A 26332-nucleotide genomic window follows, 5' to 3' on the forward strand; every position below is an offset into this window, starting at 1 on the left:
TTCCGTAATGCATCTTTGAAACATTATTTGAACCTTGGATTTAATTCAAAATCAATTTTTAATGTGTTTCCGTAATGCATCTTTGAAACAACTTTGGATTTAAATATTTTGTGGTATTTTTTAATATGTATTTCTAAAAATATTGTTGCTATATTAGTTTGCTGCATGATCACCTCTACCACTATTTCATTCTCTCTTCTCCTATAACCAAACCTACCAAAAAAGTTCAACCATTCTCAATCAATTTTACGTCTCCAAACTAAGTTTCAAGTGTTTTATTATGTCAAATGGAGCATAAAAAGTTGCAATTTAAGGTAAACTTTTCTTAAATCATCACTAATTTCCTTGCAATGATGTTGAGTTTTGGATGAAAAAATGGCGTCACTTCGAATATGCATATCCGAAACAAATCTACTATATTTTGGATGTGCATATTCGAAACATATGCCCTGTTGCAAAAATAGAATTTACCAGATTTTTTTTGTTTTTTTCCGTTTTAGATATGGTGCACCCCGACATGTTTTTCAAAGTTGTTGTAAGGGTTTCAGACAAGGTGAATGACGATGCTAAGCTGGATGAGGTGAAGGACGGCGTTAAAACGATAGATGTTCGGTAATAATTTACAAATGACCAAATTTTTTGTGCTTGTCAACATATGCTTGAATGAGTCCGAGTAGTAGCTAGCAAACTCGGGTTTGGTGTTGTGATTAGAAGGTCTGACAATGATACTAGTTGAAGGTAAGCATTTGTAACAATGAGATGCAAGAGAAGTGGAAAATATGTTCTAAAAATTCGGAAGCTAAAACATGATGACACTGGATCGAGAAAATGTGAGTGTCCGTTTAAATTTCGTGGATACTGTAGGATGGATGATTTTAATGTCATTTATGGTATACATAATAATGCGTTGGAATCCAAGCGACAAGGTCATCCAATTGTATGACAACTTAAGCCGAATGGGAAGGAAATTATTTTGAAAATATCGATAATCAAAGTTATGCCGAAAAACATACTTGTCAATTTGAAATAAAAAAGACCCCAAAGTGTTTCAAATATCATGCAGGTTTACAATGAATGTTATCAACAAAATATGGTGAATAGATGTACGAGATCTGAAATGCAATAAATTTTAAAATTTTTGGACGATAACCACTATGTTTCAAGGTAGAGAGTGTGTGAGAATAAAGTCAATGTCCGAGAAATTTTTTGGACTCACCTAGAAAGTATCAAGTTGTTCAGTACATTTTCAATCGTCCTTATAATTGATTCAACGTACAAGACCAATACATATAAGTTTTCGCTTTTAGAATTTGTTGATGTCACTTCGAAGGAGAAGACATTTTCGGTGGAATTTGCATTTTTGGAATATGAGAAAGAAGATAACGTCACATGGGCGTTGGATATATGCAAGAGTTTGTTGAAGGATCTACAAAATATGCTTAGTGTCATTATAACTAGCCGAGATAACGCCCTTATGAATGCGACTGGAAGTGTGTTTCCTACATCATATGCATTACTTTGTCGGTATCATATAACAAAAAATGCGAATGTTCGGCTCAAACCTGTGGTTGGCACAAAAAAATCAATGATGGAGACGAAAATATGGTCAAATCTAGTGTCATGTTCGAGAAGATAATGGATGCATAGACGAATATATTAAATTCTTCTACATAAGAGTTATATGCTGAGAATGTGGTACATTTCAGGAGTATGTGTGCAAATATCCAGATTTTCTAAAATACGTTGAATATACTATTCTTGATCAGGTGAAAGAGAAAGTTGTGTGTGCATGAACGGACCAAATTAGACATTTGGGAAACACAAAAACTAATAGATTCGAATATGCTCATTCAGTGTTGAAGAAATGGTTGGGTGATAGCAAGGGAGATCTTTGTAGGGAATGAAATACATTGAACCAAATGCTCTTAAAATAACATAATGAAATTCAAACAACTTTTGGTCGGGACATTATTGTGCTAGAATACCGATTCAAAGACAACACTCTCTACTCGCAGTTGGTTCTCAACATATCCCGGACGGGATTGAATTTCATTTTTCATGAAGCGAATCGAGCATATACGACGGGGCCGGATAGTTTGAAGTGCGGATGTACAATTAGGAAAACTTACGGGCTTCCATGTGCTTGTCTCATTTCAAAAAAGATGAAGCTAAATTCACCCATACGTATGGACAAGGTCTACACTCGGAAAAGATTCCATTTTGATGACTACGGTGCAGCGAAGGACGGTACATCGCAAATAACCATCGCAACCGACTTGGAAGTGATCATGGATAAAATTTCTAAAGCGGGTGACACTATGAAATTGCATATTAAAGAGCAGTTGAGGAAAATCGCCTATCCAGAAACCACTGATTTGAAACCTCCTTCACAATCGGTAAAAAACCAAAGGTGCCCCAAAAAAGGTGAAAAGTACACAAGATGACAATTCAACAAATTGGATACCATCTTACCATGAAGTTGTTGATTCACATTTTCCAGATTCTATAACCCCAGAATCACAAAAATGTATTTTCAAGGGAGCTCGCATTTTCAAACCACCTCGTACACCGCCTATTAAAAAATAACCACTTATTATACACATTGATGAGATGTCGCTTTTTATGCACAAACATATTGAAGGAACTGTAAATGTGGGGTGATGATAATGGTGGGTTTTAGGCCATGTCCGATTTACTTGGTAAAGGAGAGAAGAATCACACTCTTGGTAATGGTGAGTTAGGATAGCTAGGGAGTGTGGAGGCGGTGACCAGTATGACCAACCTGATTGTCCTCGTTAGTGTTAATTTTATTTTTCGTATGTAAAAGTAAATTAAATATTAATATTTATTATTTAATTTTTATATAATTTATTTTTTATAAAAGAAAAGCACAATACAAACTAGTGCCAATTAGATTGGCTCCACCATTTAAAGCTTTTGCACATTGGCGCAAATTGGACTGACAACACCATACGCAAGCGCCAATCCAATAGGCGCCACCATTCGAAAAACTAAGTGCAGTCGCCAATTCGCCTGAGCCACCATTGCGTTTCAATTTTTTTTGTTTGAAAGTGGGGTAGATTTGAGAATTTATTTGAAAGGTGGGTTATTTTGAGAATGTTTTTGAAAAACTAGGTTATTTGGATAAAAAAACTCACTTCCATTATGCAAACAATTTCAAACTTGCAACTTCTTTTATCGATGATCAAATTAATTATCAAATCCGTCTCAAACTAGTCTGAGTATCCCCTGTCTCGTTCCACCCAGCATCATAATCAATTTTTTAAATATTGAAATAGTTATTTTTTTCAATCTAATAATTTGTCTCGAACTCTAACAAACATTATAAATAATAAATTAAATAATCGTGAAAATTTTCTAATATACATTATAAATATTTCAATATCTATATTCTAGTAATCGTGAAAATATCGATATTCTAGTAAAATAATTAGGATTATAAATTATCAAAATTGGGGAAAATTCAAAATCAGTCAAAGTTAATTTTTCCTCTTAAACTCTGATGTTGAACATATCATTGAGAAGAGATTTAATTGAATCATTTATTCTTTACATTTTTTCGTCCCTTAGGTAATGTAAAACTTAGTCACAAGAAAATTTACTCACAAGAAAAGGCAATTTAGATAATTTATTTGTATGTTTTTGTATTAGTTAACTTATATAGTAAAAGGCGAAAGAATAGTTCGCTATGTCACCATCACACGACTCCGTTAGTGGAGGACGTTGTCATAGATCGCTTGGTGTGGAAGGAAGAAAAAGATGGTCAATATAGTGTTCATTCAGATTATCGTGTTTGGAAGAGTAATCAAAAGCTTTATATTCAGGAGTCTATCGAGGATAACTGGATTGGATTGTGGTCTATTCTTGCTCCCCCACGAGTGAAACACCTTTTTTGGCGGATTTGCTCGGGTTGTTTGCCTTCCCGGGTTCGGCTAAGACAACACCATGTCCCTTGTCCTATTACGTGTCAGTTTTGCGGGGATGTGGAGGAGGTTGATTGTCATGTTTTTTTGGATGTCCGGAGACTAACGCGTGCTGGAGGGCAGCAGGTTTGTACGATATTGTAGCACCTCTCCTTCTTCTTTCTAATGACATTCGATCTCTTATTTTGAACTTGTGTAGTAGGGAGGATGGGAAGGTGGCGGGGCGCTTTGCTATGATGATTGAGATGATATGGCACAACAGGAATAATTTTATTTGGAACAATGAGAAGGAGGAGGCGTCAAGGCTTGGGTGGTTAGCTTTTCACAAATGGCAAGAGTGGTGGTTGGCTCAAACTTCTCGGGATAGCGAGGCTGCCCCACTCTCCACTCATTCTTGGATCCCCCCTCTGGTTGGGTCAAGTATAATGTTGATGCGGTTTTAATCGTCACCAAGGAATTACTAATAGAGGTTGGTGTATTCGGGATAATTTGGGGAACTTTGTTAAAGTCGGTGTTGTTTGGGATGTTGGTTCGTTTTCTATCCTAGAAGCGGAGGCGTTGGCTTTGAAGGAAGCTATCCAAGGTGCTTTAGCCCTTCATCTTGATCATGTTATTTTCGAGAGTGACTCACAACAAGTGGTTCTAGCTTTTCATTCCAATACCATATGAGGCTCTGAATTTAATTTTATTATTCGTTCTATTAACTTTTACTTTGTGATTTTCCGAACTTTGAGGTAGAGTTTGTTAAGCGTCAAACGAATATGATTGTTCATTGTCTTACAAAGGCGGTCAATTTTTGACCTCGACGTAGATATGTTAACAGTATACCTCGTTGTATTGATTCTATTGTAATGAATGAAAGAAGTTAAATTTGTTTTGGTAAAAAAAAAACTTATATAGTTGAAAGGATTAATTTAAAAAATCTTTTTTTTACCATTAGTAAAACTATACGGGATATGATAAAGAGCTAAACACTCTTTAATTCCCTTTTTTTTTTTTTTTCTTCACACTCTAGTTTCGTTCCCGCTCCTGTTTTGGCGGCAAAATTTTGCAGGTTTTCTTCATAATTCGTATGAACAGTAACTGACTCGGTTAATCGAGTGAGAGAAGCAGCAATGCCGACCGAATCGAAAATCATCAAACCCATCGCTAAGGGAATCGTCCACAGAATATGTTCCGGTCAAGTCATCCTTGACCTATCCTCCGCGGTTAAAGAACTCGTCGAAAATAGCTTAGACGCCGGCGCCACCAGCATCGAAATCTCTCTCAAAGACTTCGGCGAAGAATGGTTTCAAGTCATCGATAACGGTTTCGGCATTTCACCAAACAGTTTCAAGGTACTATTATACGATCATCATCATTATTATCATCATTTCGCTGAAACGTTAAAACCTAGTTTTAGGGTTTTGAGGCTATTATCGTTATTGCAGGTTCTTGCACTCAAGCATCATACTTCAAAATTATCGGAATTTCATGATCTTCAGTCTCTTACTACTTTTGGCTTTAGAGGAGAGGCACTGAGTTCTCTTTGTGCTCTTGGAAACTTGACAATTGAAACCAGAACTGCGAACGAACAGGTTGCTACGCTCTTGACATTTAACCATTCTGGTGCTCTGGCGGCTGAAAAGAAAACAGCGCGGCAAGTTGGAACGACTGTCACTGTTAAAAAGCTCTTCTCCAATCTTCCGGTGCGAAGCAAAGAGTTTAAGCGGAATATTCGTAAGGAATATGGGAAGTTGGTTTCTCTATTGAATGTGAGTGATTGTATGCTTTTGGAGTTTCTCTATTGTCTCTATTGCTGCAATTTTTTTTCCTGTTTTAACGAGTTTGTTAATGTGATATATTGTTTCTGTTGAGTGTTCTTTAGGCATATGCCGTTATTGCAAAAGGTGTTCGATTCGGCTGTACTAATACTACTGGCAAAAATGCAAAGTCTGTGGTACTTAAAACACAAGGAAATGATTCTCTAAAAGATAACATCATAACAGTGCTTGGCATGAACACGTTCAACTGCTTGGAACCGATGACATTATGTATATCTGAGAGTTGCAAAGTTGATGGTTTTCTTTCCAAGCCTGGACTGGGTAATGGAAGGAACTTGGGGGATAGGCAGTATTTTTTTGTAAATGGTAGACCCGTGGATATGCCAAAAGTTGGTAAACTTGTGAATGAGTTGTATAGAAGTGCAAACTCGAAACAGTATCCCATTGCCATCTTGAATTTTTCAGTTCCGACAAAAGTGTATGATGTCAATGTGACTCCTGATAAGAGGAAAATATTTTTTTCTGAAGAAACTTCTTTGTTGCAAGCCCTTAGAGAGGGCTTACAACAGATATATTCTCCCGATAACGCCTCTTATGCCGTCAATGAATTTATGCAGCCTGTAGTAAAAGAAAACTGCTTTGAATCGTGTTCCTCTCAAAAGAAGTCTCCTGTTGTAACAAAACCATCATCCCTAAATGACACTATTCCTTGCGAAGAGCGTTCTACTGAGTGCGAAACTGGTAGTATTTCTCGGGATAAAAATAATGCTGACTGCAACGATGATAGTAAATCTCACTACGAGCAAAAGGAGAAACACATCACTGATTCTAAAGATGCTTCTGAATCTGATGACGACGATCTATTCTCAGAAGAAAGATTGATTCGAGAGAATGTTGGGGGTTCAATAGGCCAGGAGTTCACACTCAGAGTGCACAAATCTTTAAAGGGTGATACCAGTGGAAGAAAGCCAGCATCTGCGCACAGTGCTTGGCGCAATCAAGCTACCCGGGTCTCAAAGACTTATGAGAGTGGGGGCTCTATCAGTCAATATTCATCTGATTCATCAAGACATGTTCAGTCAACTCTTAACAATTTTGTTTCTGTGAGTAAAAGAAAACATGGTGACATCATTACAGCCTTATCTGAAGTGCCTGTCCTTAGAAATCAAGCTCCACATCATCAGTTGAAGACTGCGGATACTGAAACTAATGACTTGATAACAAGATCATATCTTCATTTGGACCAAATCAATGAAACTTCTAAGCCGAGTCAGACTGAAATTTCGCAGCAACTTAATCCTGATAGCATCAACCACAAAAGTGTGAATTCTCCATCTTTTAGAGATGGTTCTACTGACGGAGAAACCGGCATGGTATGTTTGTTTGCAGTAAGCATTCCACAGCTTGGTTTGAGTTGCTAAAGTTTCATATATCTACACTTATAGTTCTCAAAGCATGGTTTTAAATGGTACTATGCATTGATTTATAAAATTATTTGACATTCTATCCTTAAAATTGTTTTTTTTTTTTTTTTAATTTGTGTTTGAGATAATTTAAATTGAAATTCCTGAGTAGCAAGAGCAGAAAATGATATTAATGTCTTGACCTTGTATTCATTGAGCATTTTTATAATGCTTTGTCAAAAATAAGAGACTCATCCTCCTTTCCTTTATACTGCCTCTTTCTTTCCAACAAAGTTTATTCCTTATCCAAAAAAAAAAAGGACTAAAAAGTAGAAGTAAAAATTGCCACTGTCTTAGTTTCATATTTACATATTATGTTTTGCAGAAACTGTATCAAGAGAATACAACACAGCTAGCTGATACAGCAACAATTACACCATCTAGCAACGATCTGATCAGTACTAAAGAGCATGTTTTGGTCTCAGACTCTCCAATTCGTCCATCGCCTCTACGATTAGATTCTCCCAAGTCTTCTGGTCAGAAGATATTCTCGAACATGCAATTTTCTTTTCAGGACCTTAAGAGTAGGAGAGAGAAGACTTTTTCTTTGATGCAACCCAGAAATAACAGAAACGGAAAATATAATGGCATAAGGTTTTTATTGCAGTAGTCTCTTTATAAAATTGGAAAATCATACATATATGCTTACTCTTTCTCATAATTATATTTAGTCACTATACGGCTGCAACTCTGGAGCTTTCACAGCCAGAAATTGAACAGCAGAAAGAAAGGTATTTGGCAGCAGCAGCTACCGAACTGGAAAGATTGTTCAAGAAGGAAGACTTCAGCAGAATGAAGGTTGTTAGTATGATTCATGTTGTTTATTATTTATAATAAAATTGGATGTCACTGTGCTGATTAGTTGTCCAAATATCAATACTCAATGCTATTTAATTACTAGTTAAGTGCAACTAAATTGTTAGGCTTTTCTAAGTTTTTTTTATCCACTGTAAAGCCTAATCAATTTTTTGGAATACAAAATCTGCATATTTAATCTATCATACTAAAATCATATTTGAATCTTTAACTGGTCCATTATTCCTACATTTTCAGAGTAAATGTATAATTTATTTATTTGCTATTGCTTTAATATTAAGTTTTAACAGGTGATTGGACAATTCAATCTTGGATTTATCATTGGTAAATTGGATCAAGATTTATTCATTGTGGATCAGGTAACTTCCACTATGTTTTCGGAATTACATATTCTGCAGTTTCTTACATCAACCTGCTGAATGATTCCATATTAATGCATTATTTTGCTTAATTTCATATCCCTTTCTATGAAAACATAAATTGTGATAGAGAGTAATCTATTTTCAGCATGCTGCTGACGAGAAATACAATTTTGAGTGTCTGTCCCAATCAACCATATTGAACCAACAGCCTCTACTTAGGTGAGGAATTTACATTATTATTCTGTTACAATCATTATAAGTAAGTAGTATTCGTTTTTCCCACTCTGAACTTGAGGGGACTGTCATTAAAAACATGGTAAAGCTGTAAAAGGAAATAACTTATTATGCTGCAAATATATGGCGAAGATAAAGGACTTGTCGGGTTCAAGTTACAAAGGATGCTTAGAGTATAAGTTTTGACTGTAAAAGCACAATCATTTGATGCAAACAGACACTATATTTAGATGACACTTAAAGTAATTTTTTTCTCCTCTATTTGTTCATGATCTAAATTTTACTAATAAAAATTCCATATGTAGGCCAATAAAATTAGAGTTATCCCCTGAGGAAGAAATAGTTGCTTCGATTCACATGGACATAATCAGGTATAACTAGAGCCGTATTTATTCAGTGGTGATATGTTGATTTTCCTTTTATGGATTATTGTCAGAAACTAGATTTCATTAACAGGAATCCAATATCAATCCTGCATCATCAGTCAGACTGTTTGTATTTCTTGTATACTATAGCCAGTAACAGAAATGATGTTGCGCCATGTTCTCTTATTCACTTTCTTGTTTAATTAGAATGATTGTCATAATGAGTTGTTTCAGATGATCAGCTTTGACCTGTGCTGCCTTAATTGATAATGAATAGATAATTTTAATAATAATTCAAAGATATACTGAATTAAAATATAATCAGACATGTGTATATTGGATTTATTATATATTTGATATCATTACTCAGATCCTTAATCATGTGAAGATGCAGATACAAAATTTTATATATTTAAACCATCAAATAACTTATTGAATTTGACTTCGTATGACATATTTGGAAAGTATGATGCCCGGTAATCTTAAGATGCACTTGTGATGTGCTAACTGCTGAGAAAAGAGAATGTCTTTCCAAAACTTCTCAAGTTGGCAAAGTTTTCCGACTGGCATGTAGAAACAAAGATCAGAGCTGTGGACTTTGAACTTGAGAACCCCCAAATGGTTCAACTAGTAGTTGTTTGCTGTAAGCAAATGTCTTTAAAAATGGTTGTGTGGTGTGTCACCTATAAATGCCACACGTTAGAAATTAAAACTTTTGCACAATTTGTGAAAGGTTGTTGGAAATGCTATTAAATTTGATTCAGTATCTCTTACAGTAAGATGTGTATTTTCTGTCGAGGGTATACATGAAATTGAGTTCAATTTTCTAGATGCAATATTTTATGCTTTACTTTTGTCTTCTTTTTTGCATCTTTAAGGGTCTATATAGCTAATAACATGTATTTGCATTATATCTGTTTTTCAGGAAGAATGGGTTTACTCTGGAAGAGGATCTAAATGAACCACCTGGATGCCGTTATAAATTAAAATCTGTCCCCTACAGTAAAAACACTATGTTTGGAGTTGAAGGTAGAATCTTTAAATTTTGTAGATTTTATCTTTGATTAATTTAAGGATTCTGTCAGTTAAGGATTCTCCATGCATGATACTCTTATTAGTTTTAAAACTTTGCATTAATTTTGGATGATGGTCCAGGCCAAGCTGAAAAGTCTAGCTGACTTACTAGAGGATGATAGAAACTGGTATCTTTATTGATAAATTTAGAAGACCAACTACTAATTTATTGCACTGAAATATTGGAAATTCTGTTCCCGGAACAGAGGACCATAGATGTTACAAGAAACTCCAGAATTGAAAACAAAATTTGAGATAAGAAAATGAAGGTTTTCGGTTACAAAGTGGTTCCCTTCCAAGAATTGGAGAGTTTGGTCTCTCTCCCTCCCGAAACCAGTTCCAGAAATAACTGCCTAGCCTCCATTACTTTTCCTTTCCCTATATATTTGAATGACAGACAGTTACAAGTAACATAATTCAAATTACAAACTAACAACATTTATTCAGCTCATTGGCCTAGGCCTCCTCCTATTTTATTTATTAATGAGGTCTAACAGAGGATATTTAAGGATCTTAACAATTATGGACGTCCTTTAGGAAGTTATGTGACTCTCACATTATGGTTAAACTTGAGTTAAGCTCTCTCCCCCTTAATGGTTTTTGGTTTCTAACTTGCTCCATTCTAGAAATCATTGTGATGCTTGTACTAGTGTCCTTTGAATTGGGTTTTTGGCCATTCTATGACACCAATGTTTTATTTTATTTTTTCAAATAAGACCTTGGTCCTAAGCATGGATCTAAAGATTTACATGTGCATATTTGAATATTGTGAATGGCAGGGGCACTTTTGTTGCTTAAACATTATCTTTTGCTATCCAAATCATTAATTTGTAGTTGATCATGTCATAGAGGTTCTATGGTGTAGTGGTTAGCACTCTGGACTTTGAATCCAGCGACCTGGGTTCGACTCCCGGTAGGACCTTTCTTTTAAATCCTGCATTTGGTAGTTTTGCTATGCATAAGCGGTCCCAAGCCCGGATAAAAGGATTTTGTCGAATCTCTATGACATGAATAAACTACGAATTAATGATTTGGATAGAAGTGTGGTTCTAGATAGAACATTATGGCGAAAGTTACCTTTCTTTTAAATCCTGCATTTGGTAGTTTTGCCATGCATAGCCGGTCCCAAGCCCGGATAAAAGGATTTTGTCGAATCTCTATGACATGAATAAACTACGAATTAACGATTTGGATAGAAGTGTGGTTCTAGATAGAACATTATGGCGAAAGTTACCTTTATTTTAAATCCTGCATTTGGTAGTTTTGCTATGCATAGCCGGTCCCAAGCCCGGATAAAAGGATTTTGTCGAATCTCTATGACATGAATAAACTACGAATTAATGATTTGGATAGAAGTGTGGTTCTAGATAGAACATTATGGCGAAAGTTACCTTTCTTTTAAATCCTGCATTTGGTAGTTTTGCCATGCATAGCCGGTCCCAAGCCCGGATAAAAGGATTTTGTCGAATCTCTATGACATGAATAAACTACGAATTAACGATTTGGATAGAAGTGTGGTTCTAGATAGAACATTATGGCGAAAGTTACCTTTATTTTAAATCCTGCATTTGGTAGTTTTGCTATGCATAGCCGGTCCCAAGCCCGGATAAAAGGATTTTGTCGAATCTCTATGACATGAGTAAACTACGAATTAATGATTTGGATAGAAGTGTGGTTCTAGATAGAACATTATGGCGAAAGTTGATCCATGTATCGAATTGAAGGTTATTATTAAGAAATAAAAAATGTATTCAGTGATTAATGATAACCATTTTTGTCCCAACAGATGTTAAGGATCTGATCTCAACCCTATCTGATGGTGATGGTCATGGCGAATGTTCCATAATTGGTAGTTATAAACAAGATTCCACAGATTCAGTTTGCCCTCCAAGAGTTCGTGCAATGTTGGCATCTCGAGCATGTCGTTCATCAATTATGATTGGTGATGCACTTGGAAGAAATGAAATGCAGAAGGTAGTAAAACACATTACTTTTAGCATAGCCCCTTGCCTTAATTAAAAACACATACTACCTTCACTAGCTACTGGTTTAATGAAACAGTAAACGTAAGGAAATTGAATTTTTAAATTTCACCCCTGCATACTGAGTTTTTAGCCTTCTCAATTGTTTCAGATACTTGAGCATTTGGCGGAGCTGAAATCCCCATGGAATTGTCCCCATGGCAGGCCGACCATGCGCCATTTAGTTGACTTGACCAAAGTTCACAAGAGGTCAGAGTTAACAATGCAGATGTAATTAATTTGGGCCTTTTGGTCCAAGTTTCTTTATTTATTGGAAGTTAAGAGATCATGTAAATTATTTTGTACCAATTCAATGTATATAACATTTGCTCTCAAATTTTTAAATTTAATAGAGGGATGTCTTGAGTGTCTTTGCATAAGCATGCCTGACATGGTGGGTTTTTATTTGACAGTCTTTCAGCTTGACGTTGTGTTACTTTGCTAATGATCTCTACAAAATTCTATGGGCCCTGATTCATTCTTGCTGTTTCATTATTGGACTTTCTGTTTTCATTTTAATGTTTGCATCTGGCCTTGCTGCCATTGTACCCATTATTTTATTTTTTCTCTTATTTAATTACTGGTGTGTTTATGATTAGAGCTATTTTTATTAATAATTGCCATGAAGAAAATCAGTGGATTAGTTGTTAGTTATATGGGAATGCATGTAAATGATGTGAAATTCACCATCTTGCTTAAAAGTGTTGTGAAATTCACAGGTATCAGTTTTCACCTGTGAGGCTGTGTGTGCTTACTGATGCATAACCATTAGTAGCCATAGGACTTGAGTAGTACTCATCCATTTCAATTGTTTTTTGTTGAAGCTAAATGAAGCATTTGTTTGCCTTGAAATTTGGTGCTAATAACTTGATATTGTGAAATTTGGTGCTAATTCATAATAGCCTTAGGGTCTGTTTGGTTGGGGGGTTTCAGAGGGGAGGGGAGGGGAGGGAATATTTTAAGTTAAGTATGTTTGGTTCAATTTTTTATGAGGGGAGGGGAGGGGATCGGAGGTAATCAGATTCCCTCCTGAAGCAACTTTTCGTTCCCCCCAAATCGGAGGGATTCGGAAGGGAGGGGAGGGAGAGGAGTTATGATAAAATCTATTTTTTCTATATTGACAAAATTACCATCACTTTTTAATTAAAATCTTAAATTGTTTTTAATACATATTATACGTTAATTTTTATCGTCTAATTAGAATTTCTCTATTTTTTACGGTAACTCCATTATTTTATATTAATATAGTGACTCAACTTTCTTCATTTTTTCATGTGTTTTATTATATTCATTTTGATTTATTATTTTGTAAAAACTTAATTGTTTTATAAGTTATTGTGTTGTATTGCATATTTATATATAATATAATTATAGTATATGAGCTATATATATTATCTAAAATTTAATTTTATAAATATTTTATGGAATTAGATGGATCATCAAGATGATAAAATAATTCATCTGATCATGGATCATATGATTATTGTATGGAATTTGTCAATATTTTATTTACGCTTTAATATATTTTAAAGTATTTGAAATAGTAAATATTTTGTTTTGATTATCTATATTGTTTTTGAATTGACAAAAAAAATTAAGAATATCACATTGTTTTTATTTGATTTAGCATGAGTGTTATACTATTTTAAGGGTTAAAAGGTAAATTAGTTTTAAATCCCTCCCCTCCTGAACCAAACATATCTTTAATTAAAAATTCTCCCTCCCCTTCCCTCCCCTCGTTTGAACCAAACATACTTTTAATTAAAATACCTCCCTTTCCCTCCCCTCCCTTCCCCTCCCCTTTATTAAATTCCCTCCCCTCCCCTCCGTTGAACCAAACAGACCCTTAGTGTGTGAGGCGCTCCTACCAATGAGTGAGTAAAATTAATAGTGACGGTGTATTAAGTGACCATGGTGGTCGTGCGATCTGTGGTGATGCAGTTACTCCTAACGTATATGTGAGTTTCATTTTGAGATTTTTTTCTAATATTAATGTGTGATCCGTTGTTTTATCTTAACTAGTTTTTTTTTTAAACGGGTATTCTTTGCGTGCAACTGCAGAGACTAATCTTTAGAGTTGATAGAACTATATAGGCGGTAAAACCCTCCCTCAAGAAATTTAACACTCTTGCGTGTATAGGACATAGAATCGAATCCAAAACCTCTTATTAAGTTGGAAGAGACCTTTGCCATTTCATAACTTTTAATTATGATTTAAAGAGTGATTTTTGAATTAAATCCACATGAAACTTAAAGAGTTATCATTTAAGGGTGTGATAGAAGGCATCTTTGTTCTTATATTATTTCTCACATTTATGGGTTGCTTGTTATCTTATTAAGTTACAAGTATCAACACCTCTATAATAAAATCAATAAAGTTGTTGAACAGGTCCAATAGCTTTTATATCATATAGTTTCTTTAGATAAAATTTGCAGTTTATAATTAAAATATTTATGGAATTTATTAAATTTAATATAATCAAAGTTATATAAAAAGAGTAGGCAAATAGGCAAAATCTTAAAAACCATATTCAGGAAGACACAATATTATTATACATGAATTTTTGTATTTTATGTAAAAGATCAACGACTTCTAATGCTAGAAAATCAAAAGTGTCATAGACAAATGATATAAAAACAAGTTGATTGTCGGAACACACTTTTTCATGCTTGGCCATTTTAATTGAAACGACTTTAAAAGCTAACTGCCCCATAGTAAAATCTTTGGTCCTTAGTCCCACCAGTGGGGAAACTCCAATCAAGTCTATAAAGGGATTTAAGAGGGTTTTTCAAATTTTTTTTATCCTCTTAACGAAACAATTCCGATAAACGGATCTTGGTTAAATCATTAATCACAAATCAAACACAATAAGGACTCAAGAATTACCTCTTGAAGTGTGCTTTATCTTTTGATCACGAACGACAGAAGATACCGACGTCTATATGTAGTCCACGCGAGTGCAAAGTGAAAGGCGGTGCTAGCCGTTATTGCTCCGAAAAAATTGACAATTAGCTATTGGTAGGTGAAAGATCTCCTCTATTTATAGAGCTTCTAAAACCCTAATGCTCTTATTACCCAATCTCATTTAATAAACTATTTTAATTAAATAAATATTATTTGTTTTAACTAAACTCTTTAATTTAAATAAAATAAATATTAAGTAAATTAAATCATATTTAATTTAATCACATGTCAATCCTCATTTATTTAATTAAATCATATTTAATTAGATAAATTATGTGTTAGTAAATTAAATAATTTAAATACTATTAACACATAATTAGATTAAACCACATTTAATTTAATAATTCATTCCGCACTAAGTACCCTATACGTGTGACCCTGTAGGTTCTCGTTACGTTGACAATAATATTAAATTACTTATTTAATGTTATAAAGAGTGAGCGGTATCTAGCAACACATCAGTGCTACCAAGTTACGAGAATGTCGTGTGATCTGACATAATCTTTGATAATGATTATGTGTACAATAACCCTTTTGCCCTTATATCTATATTGAACACAAAGCATAGAATGTGTCACCCTTATATAGTCCATTATTTTATTTCTTGATCCCCGAGTATACTTGATAACAACAAATAAATCCAACATCTAATATCGAATTTTTGAACACAATCATGCATTTTTACAGTCATACTCTATCAAGGGGCCCACAAATATTACTCCCGTATATGTAGGAGAGACAAATCTCATATAGGTCACTCATGTCCATCAACATGATTTATAAAGTACCCATCAACCATCTTTATGATCATGCTGTTACAGACAACAATTGATTGACAATAAAGTACTCGACTCCACATCTATGGTCCATAGTGGTTTCAGGTCGAAGGGTGGTATACACCACTATCACTATGAGAATAACTTATGACACTTACATAACAAACTATGTAGTATTATCATGGTGGGTCAATCCAGCATAAATATTAGTCCTAATATTTATTCCTATGTGAAGATTTGATATCTCATATCCATGACTCGTGAGATACTCTCATCAATCTACTCACATAGTAGTCTTTATGCATTAATATTGTCCTATTTGACAGTAAAACTTGACTACGAATACTTTAAGAATAACGTCCTTATGTTTAATAAGGTCTCACAATTAAGTCACACTTAATAGGTCATTAATAGACTAATTATTCCAAGGACTTTATTATGTCATACATGTTTCCCTTATATCCATTTGTATACCAGAACATCTGTTGGCTTAAGTGTCAATCTCCCCTCTTATGCGTTAGTCAATAAATTCACAAGTGTTTCTTTCTTCACAAATACCCCGACACACCTAAATATATCAAACAAGACATCCCTAACAAAGTCATGTCGGTATTTGTATCTTGGAAGCTCCTTATAATAAATGACGTGTTCTCCAAAATAGGGTAAACCTCATCAACAAGAAATAAGGGGGTTATAAACTGATATTTAAGGATGATACAATATTCGACTAGAGGCATATGTTAGCCTAGACCATCAATAGATGTGAGTGCAAACCTCAAGTAGTTTGTTTTGAGTGATGTCAAAACTAGGTCCTTAGAAGTAGAATGTATTGGATGGTATCCTCTTAGCCTAAGGTGCACTCTTGCATGAAAATGTTTCAATAACCATTCTAAACTTGTTCATATGTGTGTGGATCTGTTTCACAAGTCAAAAATATGGCTTTGGGTGAATATGCATACCATAGGTCGTCACATAGCTCTTGGAGGTCGACCTCCACTAAGCAAGAAAAGGAAAATTTCTTGAAAAACACTTCTGCCACCCAGAGGTCGTCGCACTGAAGTTGTAGGTCGACACATAGCATGATGTAGGTCGGCGCATGGCATGCTAGAGGTCGACGTATGTTGTGCATTTTACCTCCAGACCTCACTGCCTTGTGTAGGTCGACGCATAGGGTCCTAGAAGTCGACGCATGTTGTGTATTTTACCTCCAAACCTCACTGCCTTGTAGAGGTTGACGCATAAGGTCCTGGAGGTCGACGCATCGCTCTTTTTTGGGCATTTTTGTGTAAGAATTTTTCAAATTTTGCTCTCATTCACACACACACACACATAAATACATTCATGCATCCATTTCAACATAACTTTGAAACTTGAAAGAGAAAAAAATTCTTCTCTCTTCATTCTTACTCTTGTTCATTCATCAATTACACATAATCACTTTTGTTTGAGTGTCATAGATTGAGAGTGATAACGTCAAAGTTAGGGATTTGTATATTCCAATTAGGTGAAAATTTTGGGGTTTTTCTGAATAAAACCACTGGGGTTTTGTCCTTCAAGATCAGATTGATTTTGGGGTTTTCGACAAGAGGCTTTGGATTCGATTCAACCGAGTGAAAGTCTTGAAGAACGGTGGGTTCGATCATAGGAGTAACGGTGGACGGAGGATCAGTCAAAGTTTTTGGGTGACAATAGTTCGCGATTGCAATTCAGCCGAGTAAAAGCCTTTAAGGACACGGATTCGGTAAAGGGAGTAGCGGTAATCAGAGGATTGATTCGACATTGTTGGGCGACTTGATCTTGTTTAAGATCAAGGGGAGAGAAGATAAAGAATCAACATCAAAATTGAGTTTGCTTGTTTATTGCTTTAACTTCTCTTGTAAAAATATTTGCAAAGAAATAAAAACTATCTCAATTCCCGTTTGGAATTGGGGGCAGATGTAACCGTAGCAAGGAAGATCGGTGAACTGCCTAAACAAATCTTTGTGTTTCTCTCTCCTTATTTCTCCTTACTTGCTATTGACATTGGTATATAATTGCTAAATTGCTAATAATTTTAAGTGTTTAAATGATACAAAAATATTTTTGTATAGAGAATTGCATTTGTAAATTGTAATTGTATTTCACAATCTACAACACTTAGATAAAATTGGCTTGCAATCAATTGCATACCAACTGTTTGTGCATAATAATACTTGCACAACAAGTGTTCGACAAATTGACAAAGTCAATTTTATCACTTTCATTATCATTGGAAGTAGGTTACTTGAGTGATCAATTGTTCAAACGACTAATTTCAAAACCTATTGATTCAAGCTCTTTCTCATCTTTAGTATCTCTCACAATTATCAAAGGTTTAGATGCATATTCGATTCTACCAATAGCGGTTCAAAGTAGACGAAAGTCGATCCTGAAACGCTTCTGTTAGCCCTTTTTTAAAACAAGTTAAAAACACTTAAAAAAAATTTTGGGATCTATTCACCCCCTTCTAGATCGTAGCCTATTGTCTAACAAAGAGAAAATCTTGAACATATGCTGCTTACAAACAATCAAAAACTGTTTTCTCTCTTGTACTCATTTCAAACTTTACATTCATGTCCTGAACACTTTAATTAAAAAGGACATTCGTCAAAACATGTTGTGTTTTAGAATGTGTTTTAGAAGAAACATTATTCTTTCTATTAAAACAAATTTTTACGTATAAGTGTTAATAGTTATTTTCATTAACTTGAAGAATTTATAAAAATAAATTTGAAAAATATAATAAATTGTCACATTGTCATAAAAATTATGTTATTAAATAAGTTTAAATAAACTAATTTAAAGATAGCACTCGTAGTCTCGTACTGATATTTAGGATTTTATAAAGGAGAAAATTTATACAACTGTGATTTATATTTTTTTCAATGGAAATATAATAAGTGTATAATTTTCTCCTACACATATGTAATTTTTTCCTATTATATTTAAGTACGCTCGTTATATTTTCATTGAAAAAAATATAATCTACATCTAAAGAATTATATCTATTTGTTTTATTTCTTCCGTTTTTCTGAGAGTAGCCTTTTTGCTAAAAAAAATAAAATTATTTGAGCAAACATTTTCTTAAATAAAAAAGGTATATGAATTTATTTATTTATTTTTTTAAGCAAAGAAAAATATATTAAAATAAAAGAAATACAGAAAGAAAGCTGATGGGGCATGACTCAGCAACTACAAAAGTGATAAAATAGAACACACAAAAGTGTAATCTAACAAAATACTTAACGACGATACACACGAAGCACAAACCAGTGAACCCAACGCATGAAACGAAATTAAATTGAAAAAAAATGTGTGTACACGTCTCAAGGCATCATAATAAACCATAAACTAACGAATTCATCTCTTTGAAGAACTTAAAAATGAAATTTTATACCTAGGTATAGGGGTGTGCATGGATCAATAACCAAACCAAATTGAATCATATATATGGTTTGGTTTGGATCTTAAAACTATTTTATGAAAACTGGTTTATTTTTTTAAAACCGGTTTACATATGGTTTGGTTTGGTTCTAAACCGGTTTTTCACAAAAACCAGTTTTAACAAAAAAACCAGTTTTAAACCGGTTCTTTCAAAACCAGTTTTTATTTTCTTTTAAAAAACCAGTTTTATAAAAAAAACAGTTTTATAAAAAAACCAGTTTAAAACCAGTAATATGAACCTATTCAACCCTGCATCTGCTGAAACTATTGCTGGTTCACCAAACAATTTTGACTTATAAATTTTACCATACCTGTGCACAATTAACTAGTTAGATTAGAATTTCAGAATCATTAAAAGGGTCATTTTTGTTTCTCTAAAAAAATGTTTTTTTTTTGTTTTTGATTTTGTTTACCTTGCTATGTGTTGTTCCATGAATTCACCTATTGTGGTAGCAGAAATTCTGACTTTAGTGCCAACAAATGGCTACTTCATAAAACAGTAGACCCGTTAAAAGAAATACGATATTAGGGATACAATACACAAACGGATCCTCAATTATGTGAACAACACTTCACATGCGTATATTTAGTTATACAACTCAACTCATAGGAAGTATTTGATAGTGAATCTGCAACATATTAGGATACGAACCTACTTCAAGGAGCGGAAGAACAGTTGTGCGGCTGAGAGAGACAATTGAAATTGAAATAAAATGTGGTACCCATAAACTGATCCACTTTAAAAATATGAGTACCGTTTTTTTTTTTTAAATTTATTAAATGGGCCACCAATTTTAAAATATAGAATTGGATTGGGTTTTAAATTTTGGTTTTATTTGGATAGTAAATTGGTTTATGGGTATTGGTTTTTTTTCACACCCTACCTAGGTAGCGCGGGAGTGTAATTTCCCCTTCTGAAAAATAAATAAATAAACAGGAAAAAACACTTATTCAAACCCAAACCCTTCACAAATACATAATTGACTCTCTCAAAAGTGTACTCGTAGTCGCATTACTTTAAACAAACCCAAACACTCTCGCAGACATTAATCGCTCCTTCTTCCCTTTCTTTCATCAAATCAACCACCGATTCACGTCATGGTAAGTCACCGCTTCTCTCCCTCTCTCTTCCACCACCGATTAGGTTTCATGAATACCTATATCTTATCAATTTCATTATTAAATTATTCAATTTTTTACCCTAAACCTCATTATCATTAGGGTTAGGGTTATAATTCCATTCAATGTTAATTTTGCTTCACTTTCTCTTTGCAGCTCCCACTTTCCCTTCTCAAGACCGCTCAAGGCCACCCCATGGTGAGCAAATCCTTTTGCTTTATTTCATCTTTTTTGTTTCAATATATAATATAACTCAACTTCCGTTACTACTGCGTCTCTTTGATTTGTAACTTGTAGGTTTTTCTCTGTCTGTCACATGTTGTAACAGTTGGTTGAACTCAAAAATGGGGAGACTTATAACGGCCATTTGGTTAATTGTGATACATGGATGAACATCCATCTCCGAGAAGTCATTTGTACCTCTAAAGTAAACTTTTTTCGACTGCCTTTCTTGTTTTTTTTCCGTAGTTTCATTCGTTTTTTCAATCTATTTATCATTATGTTATTTGTTGTTTGTAGGATGGAGATAGATTTTGGCGTATGCCTGAATGCTATATTCGGGGGAATACCATTAAGTACCTTCGAGTTCCTGATGAGGTGTGTACTGGTGGTTCGGTTTATTTTTTACTCTGTTAGTGTATAGATTGTTTGCTTTGTAAATTGTAATGGACAACGTAATCTTTAGACTGATTTGTATTTGTATTCTGTCTGCTAATCTAGCTTTGGTGCGTGTTGATTTAGGTTATTGACAAAGTCCAGGAAGAAACTAAGAGTCGCACTGGTAAGTTGTTTCAATGTTTAGCTGGTTATTCATATTGATTTTGATATTTATATGGACTTTTTACTTTTCTGAATCAGCGAGTAAATGAGAAGCAATTCCACTCATGTATTATTTTCTGTTTATATAAAACTTGAATGCAATTTGGTTACCCTTTTCAGATCGAAAGCCACCTGGTGTGGGACGTGGAAGGGGAAGAGGTAGGGAGGATGGTGCTCCTGGACGTCAAGTAAAAGGAGTTGGACGAGGCTTTGAAGAAGGTGGTGCTAGGGGGGCTGGAGGAGGCCGAGGAAGGGGTGGCCCAGGTGGAAGGCCTGGTGGAAACAGAGGTAAATGATAAATCATCTCTTTTATCATTTCAACTTCCAAAATGCAAGTTTTGCATGTGTACCATTTGTTCATATGTTTCAAATTTTCTCTAGAAGTGTTTACTGCTGTTGTGCTTTTATTTTCACCTTGGGGACAAAAATTTTCAATTAAGAATTTACTAATTATAATTGAGGGAGGGGTGATCCTTACACTTTTTTGGAAGTTTAAGGAAAAGAAAAATTTGTAGGTTCAAGTTATATTAACATAAGTAATATAACTTAAGTAACATAAGTCATGCCAATATAATAAGTTCAAGTAACATAAGTTTTGAAATTGAATTGCCAATATAATTCTGTAATTCATGTTGTGAGTGCTCTTGAAAGGAGGTAAATGTAAATCATTTTATGAGTACTCTTTGAGTTTTAACTTTTAAGGTCTCTCCTGCATTGGAGTGACGCATCATGCCCCCTCTTTAAAATTTTGTAACCAAACAAATGCCGTAGGAAATTAGACATTCAGATATTCCATCTAGTTTGAGCATAGATATGTGATTGAATCATATCAATATCCTTCTTCCTCATTTTTACTTGGTGACTAACTTACTATGTAGCATAGATGTTGTGATTGAATCATATCATTATTTCAACATTTGTTCTTCTTGTGGTAGGTGCAGGGCGAGGTAGAGGTTGATTTGACCGAGTGATGTGGAACTAAATCAAATGGGCCAGTTGCTGTTTTTTGAGGCATTAATGCCCGTTCAGAATATTTATCAATGGAGTTTAGGTTTCCAGTTGTTTTTTTTATACAGTCACCAAGATGGTGATATCATCATAGTTTTTATGAAACACCATTTTACAGTTCTTTATCTATCTGCATTTCTTTTCCTCACTGAAAAGCAATCCTGGTGGTACATAATGTTTTTGTTTAATATATTTTGTCAGAAATCAAATCGTTAGTTGTATGTTGGATTACACACACCTTGAAGTGATTTTGTTGCCTCATTCCATTACTTCATTCCAGCATTAGTAATTAAATTGACCCTTATGTACTTATTCCTCCAAGTCTAAGCATGACAAGCCAACAAGTGCCCTTCCTCTTGATATGGTAAGCATTAAGTTGAGAAACCCACTCTTGTATGTTCTCCCAAGTCCCTAGCGAAAAGTGAAAAATACTCTGTTTTTGTTGAATGGACCCTTTTCTCTTTTTACTTGATATTAGTATGGAGATGCATTTTCAAATTTATATCTGATATGCTTTGGAGATATATATTCAACAATATGTCTGGTGAAAAACAGAAATAGAGATGGTATGGAGAAATTTATAATAGATGATCACATTATATAGAGAATTGATAACTGAAAAATTAACATCACACATTATTATAAACGGGTAGTTTTGGACGTTGGAACATGTTGATAATATTTTCAATGGATTTTCAAATCTTCGCATCCACATCAATCACATCTTTTGTTTCATATCGGCGAAGAGTACTCACATAACCTTTAAATCTGCACTTATCTTTAGTTTAAAAATAAATCTGCACTTATCTTTAGTTTAAAAATGGTGAACTAAATCTGCACTTATCTTTAGTTTAAAAATGGCGAACTGTATCTTTTTGTTGTCAAACGAGGGTGAACAATACTTTTTGACAACGCGTCAATTTTTTTGGATATTGCAGAAGCGTGTTCAATTTGGATTTGATTTTTTTTGGATATTGCAGAAGCGTGTTCAATTTGGATATCAGGTCGGCGTGAGTTATGTCATAGCAAACCCTAAACTGAAGTAACAGCTTCTCACCATTGGAATATACAAATACAAGGTGGAAATATGTATTTATTTTCTGATATTGGGTATTTTGTAGAAAAAATGGTATGAGAAACACATTTTTTTTACAAAGCTTGGATCACTTTGGACCTTAGAAACTGTATCCTGTCATTAAAGAATTTTTTTCACAGATGCTTATCCAGATAAACCCTATCATTTTATAAAATAAGGTTTATTCGAATTTACACATCCGAAAATATCCTTGAGTTTTTTTATAAAAAAAAAAAAATCAAATTGGGGTTTATTTGGATATGCATATCTGAAATATACCATAAACCAGAATTAAACGAAAAACTTAGAAAATATGAGTAGAAGTTGCAAACCATAAAATGAGTAAACAAAAACGATCGACATTTGCGCCATAATTACTGAATATATATTACTTAGATAACACTTAGGTATCCAAACTATGGTACCATTAAAAACTTTGACATTCTTAACGTGGCAAAGAGGCCTAATGCCTAATGTGACATTTGTCACCACAATAATGACATGTTGCTTTAGATAAAAAAACTATTTCTATTTCGTCTTGTAAAGCGAGGGTTTTTCTCAAAACTGGTCCTTTTTTTCCTGGAAGAAGTAGAACTAGTAGTAGATAGAGAAATAACTTATGCTAATTGTCCTTTTAGATTTTCAATTTTTAAAATTGGACAAGTAACGCAATTCATTTTTACTATCCTTTCAGCTAAAGTATCAGAAAAATTAAAATGCTCATCAACTAGATATGTATGCTATTTCTTTAAGGAATTTAAAGCACTATTAAGATTATTAATCTCCTTTTTAAGTTTTGAAATAAGTTTTCTTTGGAGAATTATTTTTCTTAAAAGCACTTAATGCGTCTGTATACATTTCATTAAACACTTTCGACAATTGTTTTTAAGAAGGTTTTACTTCAGGGTCAAAACTATATACCTCTGAGTCCTCACTTTTTTTGTGTGTCATCATGCACAGGTTGACACATTCATTATCTGAACTTGAACTAGAATATAAAGAGGGACCTTTGTCTTCTTCTTCTTCTTAACAAATACAGACTTTACGACCTTTGGCATGTTTGCCCTTCTTGTTGTATAATTATTTATCCTTCTTCTTATGATGTTTGTTGAAACTCTGACACCTCATTTGATAATAACCCGACTTTCTGCATTCAAAGCATGTGATATCTTCTTGCTTTCTATTATGTTCCTTATTGTGCAGATGATGTGGAACCTTGTTTTGCTGGTAATATGTTTTTTTTATGATGACAATTATAAAGATACTCAGCATGATGATGACAACAATAAAAGATCACAAAAGAAAGATAACATCAATATGATGATAACTTATGGAAGATAAAATTGTAAACCTTGACATATAGCAAGTGAAAAATAGTTATCTCACATATTCACTAAAGATTTAGATGCAACTCGATATAAAAAGCTAAGGGGAGCCCTTGGTATTTGCATATGTGAGAATTTATAGCAATAAATGCGGGGGAGGCGTGCAAGAATAGAAGGATAATTTCTTCTCTTATGATCATTGATGCACGTGAAACAAGACTAATTGTTTTTATTTCAAAATTTCTCATAACTGTCCCATTTGTATAATAAATAAAAGTATTCTTCTCTCTACTATTCTTACAAAAGTGTTCTTTCACTTCTCTCTCAAGTTCTTCTATCTCTTACGAATAAGAGTCAAACATAAGAAGAAATTAAGCTTACAGAATCTGTTACAATTACTAATGGGATCATAATAGGGAAGAAAGAAACAACAAAGAAATCTAGGGTTCCTGAGTTAAGCAGCAAGCTTGATGAACAAGATGTTGTCTCAATTGATGTCTCAAAGAACAAAACAAAGAAGGTTAACTCAGAAGAATGAAACAAAGGTTGAACCACATGTTAAATCATCTGTTGGAACATCTGTGATTGGAAAAAAGTCTGTGACAAAGATGAAATCCTTGAAGTGAAAGGTTGTACAATCAAGTGATTTTGATTCAGATGCTGATGAAGACTGAGGTAGTTGGATATTGTCAGGTGGTTGGTCTGGACAGTGGATTTTGACGTTTTGTTTGATTTCAGTTTTCATTGTTTTTAACCCCTGTGTATGTGCATGTTCTAATTTATGTGTTATATGGTCTGTAATGGCACCTTATCAATGACAATGGTCATACTCTTTGACAATGATTCTAATTATTCCAGATTTGATTCTACGTTCCGATCCTAGTATGCTAGTATTTCTCTGATTTTCATTTTCAACCCTTTGCAAAATTGTGGCAAAAAGGGGGAGTAATATTGTGTTCATGCCTGTATGCTTGTGTGCCTGTCTATGTGGTTTGAATGCTTGTGAGTCTGTCTGTGTGGTATGATGTGAGCTTCTGTTAGGTGTTTGATTTGATCACTTGATGGATAGCAATCACCTTCACTTTGCATGTTCTCTCTGAGATTATCTTTCGTTGTTGTGTATGTTCTAGTGAGATTATCTTTAGGTGTTGTGTATGTTCTGATGCATGCTCTAGGGTGTGCTACTTTTGTGATTATTATTGCGAATTCTTATGAAGATTTACTCCTGCACATCTTGTCAGCATTATAAGAGTTGTTCTAGCCTAAAAAAGGTTCAAAGGATGAGATTGTTGTTTCTTTGATTGGCTGCTTTAGGTAATTTGTGAGTAAATATTTGTGATATTCTACGTGTTTTCTTATGTATCTTTTGACAATATGTTATTTAGTAAGATTTGCTAAAAAGATTGTTCATGATCAAATAAAATTAAATGAAGATTTAAATTGAAAAATAATCAAATCTTAAAAGTATGATTTACTTATTATTTTACTAATTCTGTTTTTATGTTTGATTACTCTATGAGTACCTAAACTCCCACCTATTAGAGATGAGTTCATTTAGTTAGATAACCTTGTACCCTTGTATAATGTTGTCATGTTAATGATTTTTATTTTGTTATTTATCTAATACATATTTTATCTTGTTTATTTATTTTTTGATTATCTATGAATTGTTTTGTGGTTTACCTTGTAAAATTAGTTATGGAATTGATAACAACTTTGAATTAGATATTCTAATTAACCA

At 33.9% G+C, this 26332-nt stretch overlaps 2 protein-coding genes and 1 non-coding gene across 4 annotated transcripts; all 3 read left to right on the plus strand.

Moving 5' to 3' along the window:
* Nucleotides 1–4963: 4963 nt before the first annotated feature.
* LOC131643921 (DNA mismatch repair protein PMS1) lies at nt 4964–12542 on the plus strand. The gene is made up of 11 exons (XM_058914289.1): nt 4964–5281; nt 5375–5698; nt 5812–7080; nt 7496–7764; nt 7842–7968; nt 8277–8345; nt 8494–8567; nt 8888–8953; nt 9873–9976; nt 11808–11995; nt 12155–12542. The coding sequence occupies exons 1-11, from the start codon at nt 5060–5062 to the stop codon at nt 12275–12277; spliced, it is 2835 nt and encodes a 944-aa protein (XP_058770272.1). The 5' UTR covers nt 4964–5059; the 3' UTR covers nt 12278–12542.
* Nucleotides 10872–10943, plus strand: TRNAQ-UUG (transfer RNA glutamine (anticodon UUG)). Its single transcript has one exon. It is a non-coding gene; the product is annotated as a tRNA-Gln (tRNA).
* Nucleotides 12543–20197: 7655 nt separating the features above from the next.
* LOC131614980 (sm-like protein LSM4) lies at nt 20198–22460 on the plus strand. Of its 2 annotated transcripts, none has more exons than XM_058886504.1 (7): nt 20198–20346; nt 20521–20562; nt 20693–20791; nt 20884–20961; nt 21106–21145; nt 21304–21471; nt 22119–22460. In XM_058886504.1, exons 1-7 carry the CDS (start codon nt 20344–20346, stop codon nt 22139–22141), a joined length of 453 nt encoding a protein of 150 aa, XP_058742487.1. In that variant the 5' UTR covers nt 20198–20343; the 3' UTR covers nt 22142–22460. The 2 variants fall into 2 exon arrangements, with proteins under 2 accessions (XP_058742487.1, XP_058742493.1); XM_058886510.1 differs by having other exon boundaries at nt 22125–22460.
* Nucleotides 22461–26332: the final 3872 nt, after the last annotated feature.

This window comes from Vicia villosa, linkage group LG1 (genome assembly GCF_029867415.1).
Source record: "Vicia villosa cultivar HV-30 ecotype Madison, WI linkage group LG1, Vvil1.0, whole genome shotgun sequence".
Lineage (NCBI taxonomy): Eukaryota > Viridiplantae > Streptophyta > Magnoliopsida > Fabales > Fabaceae > Vicia > Vicia villosa.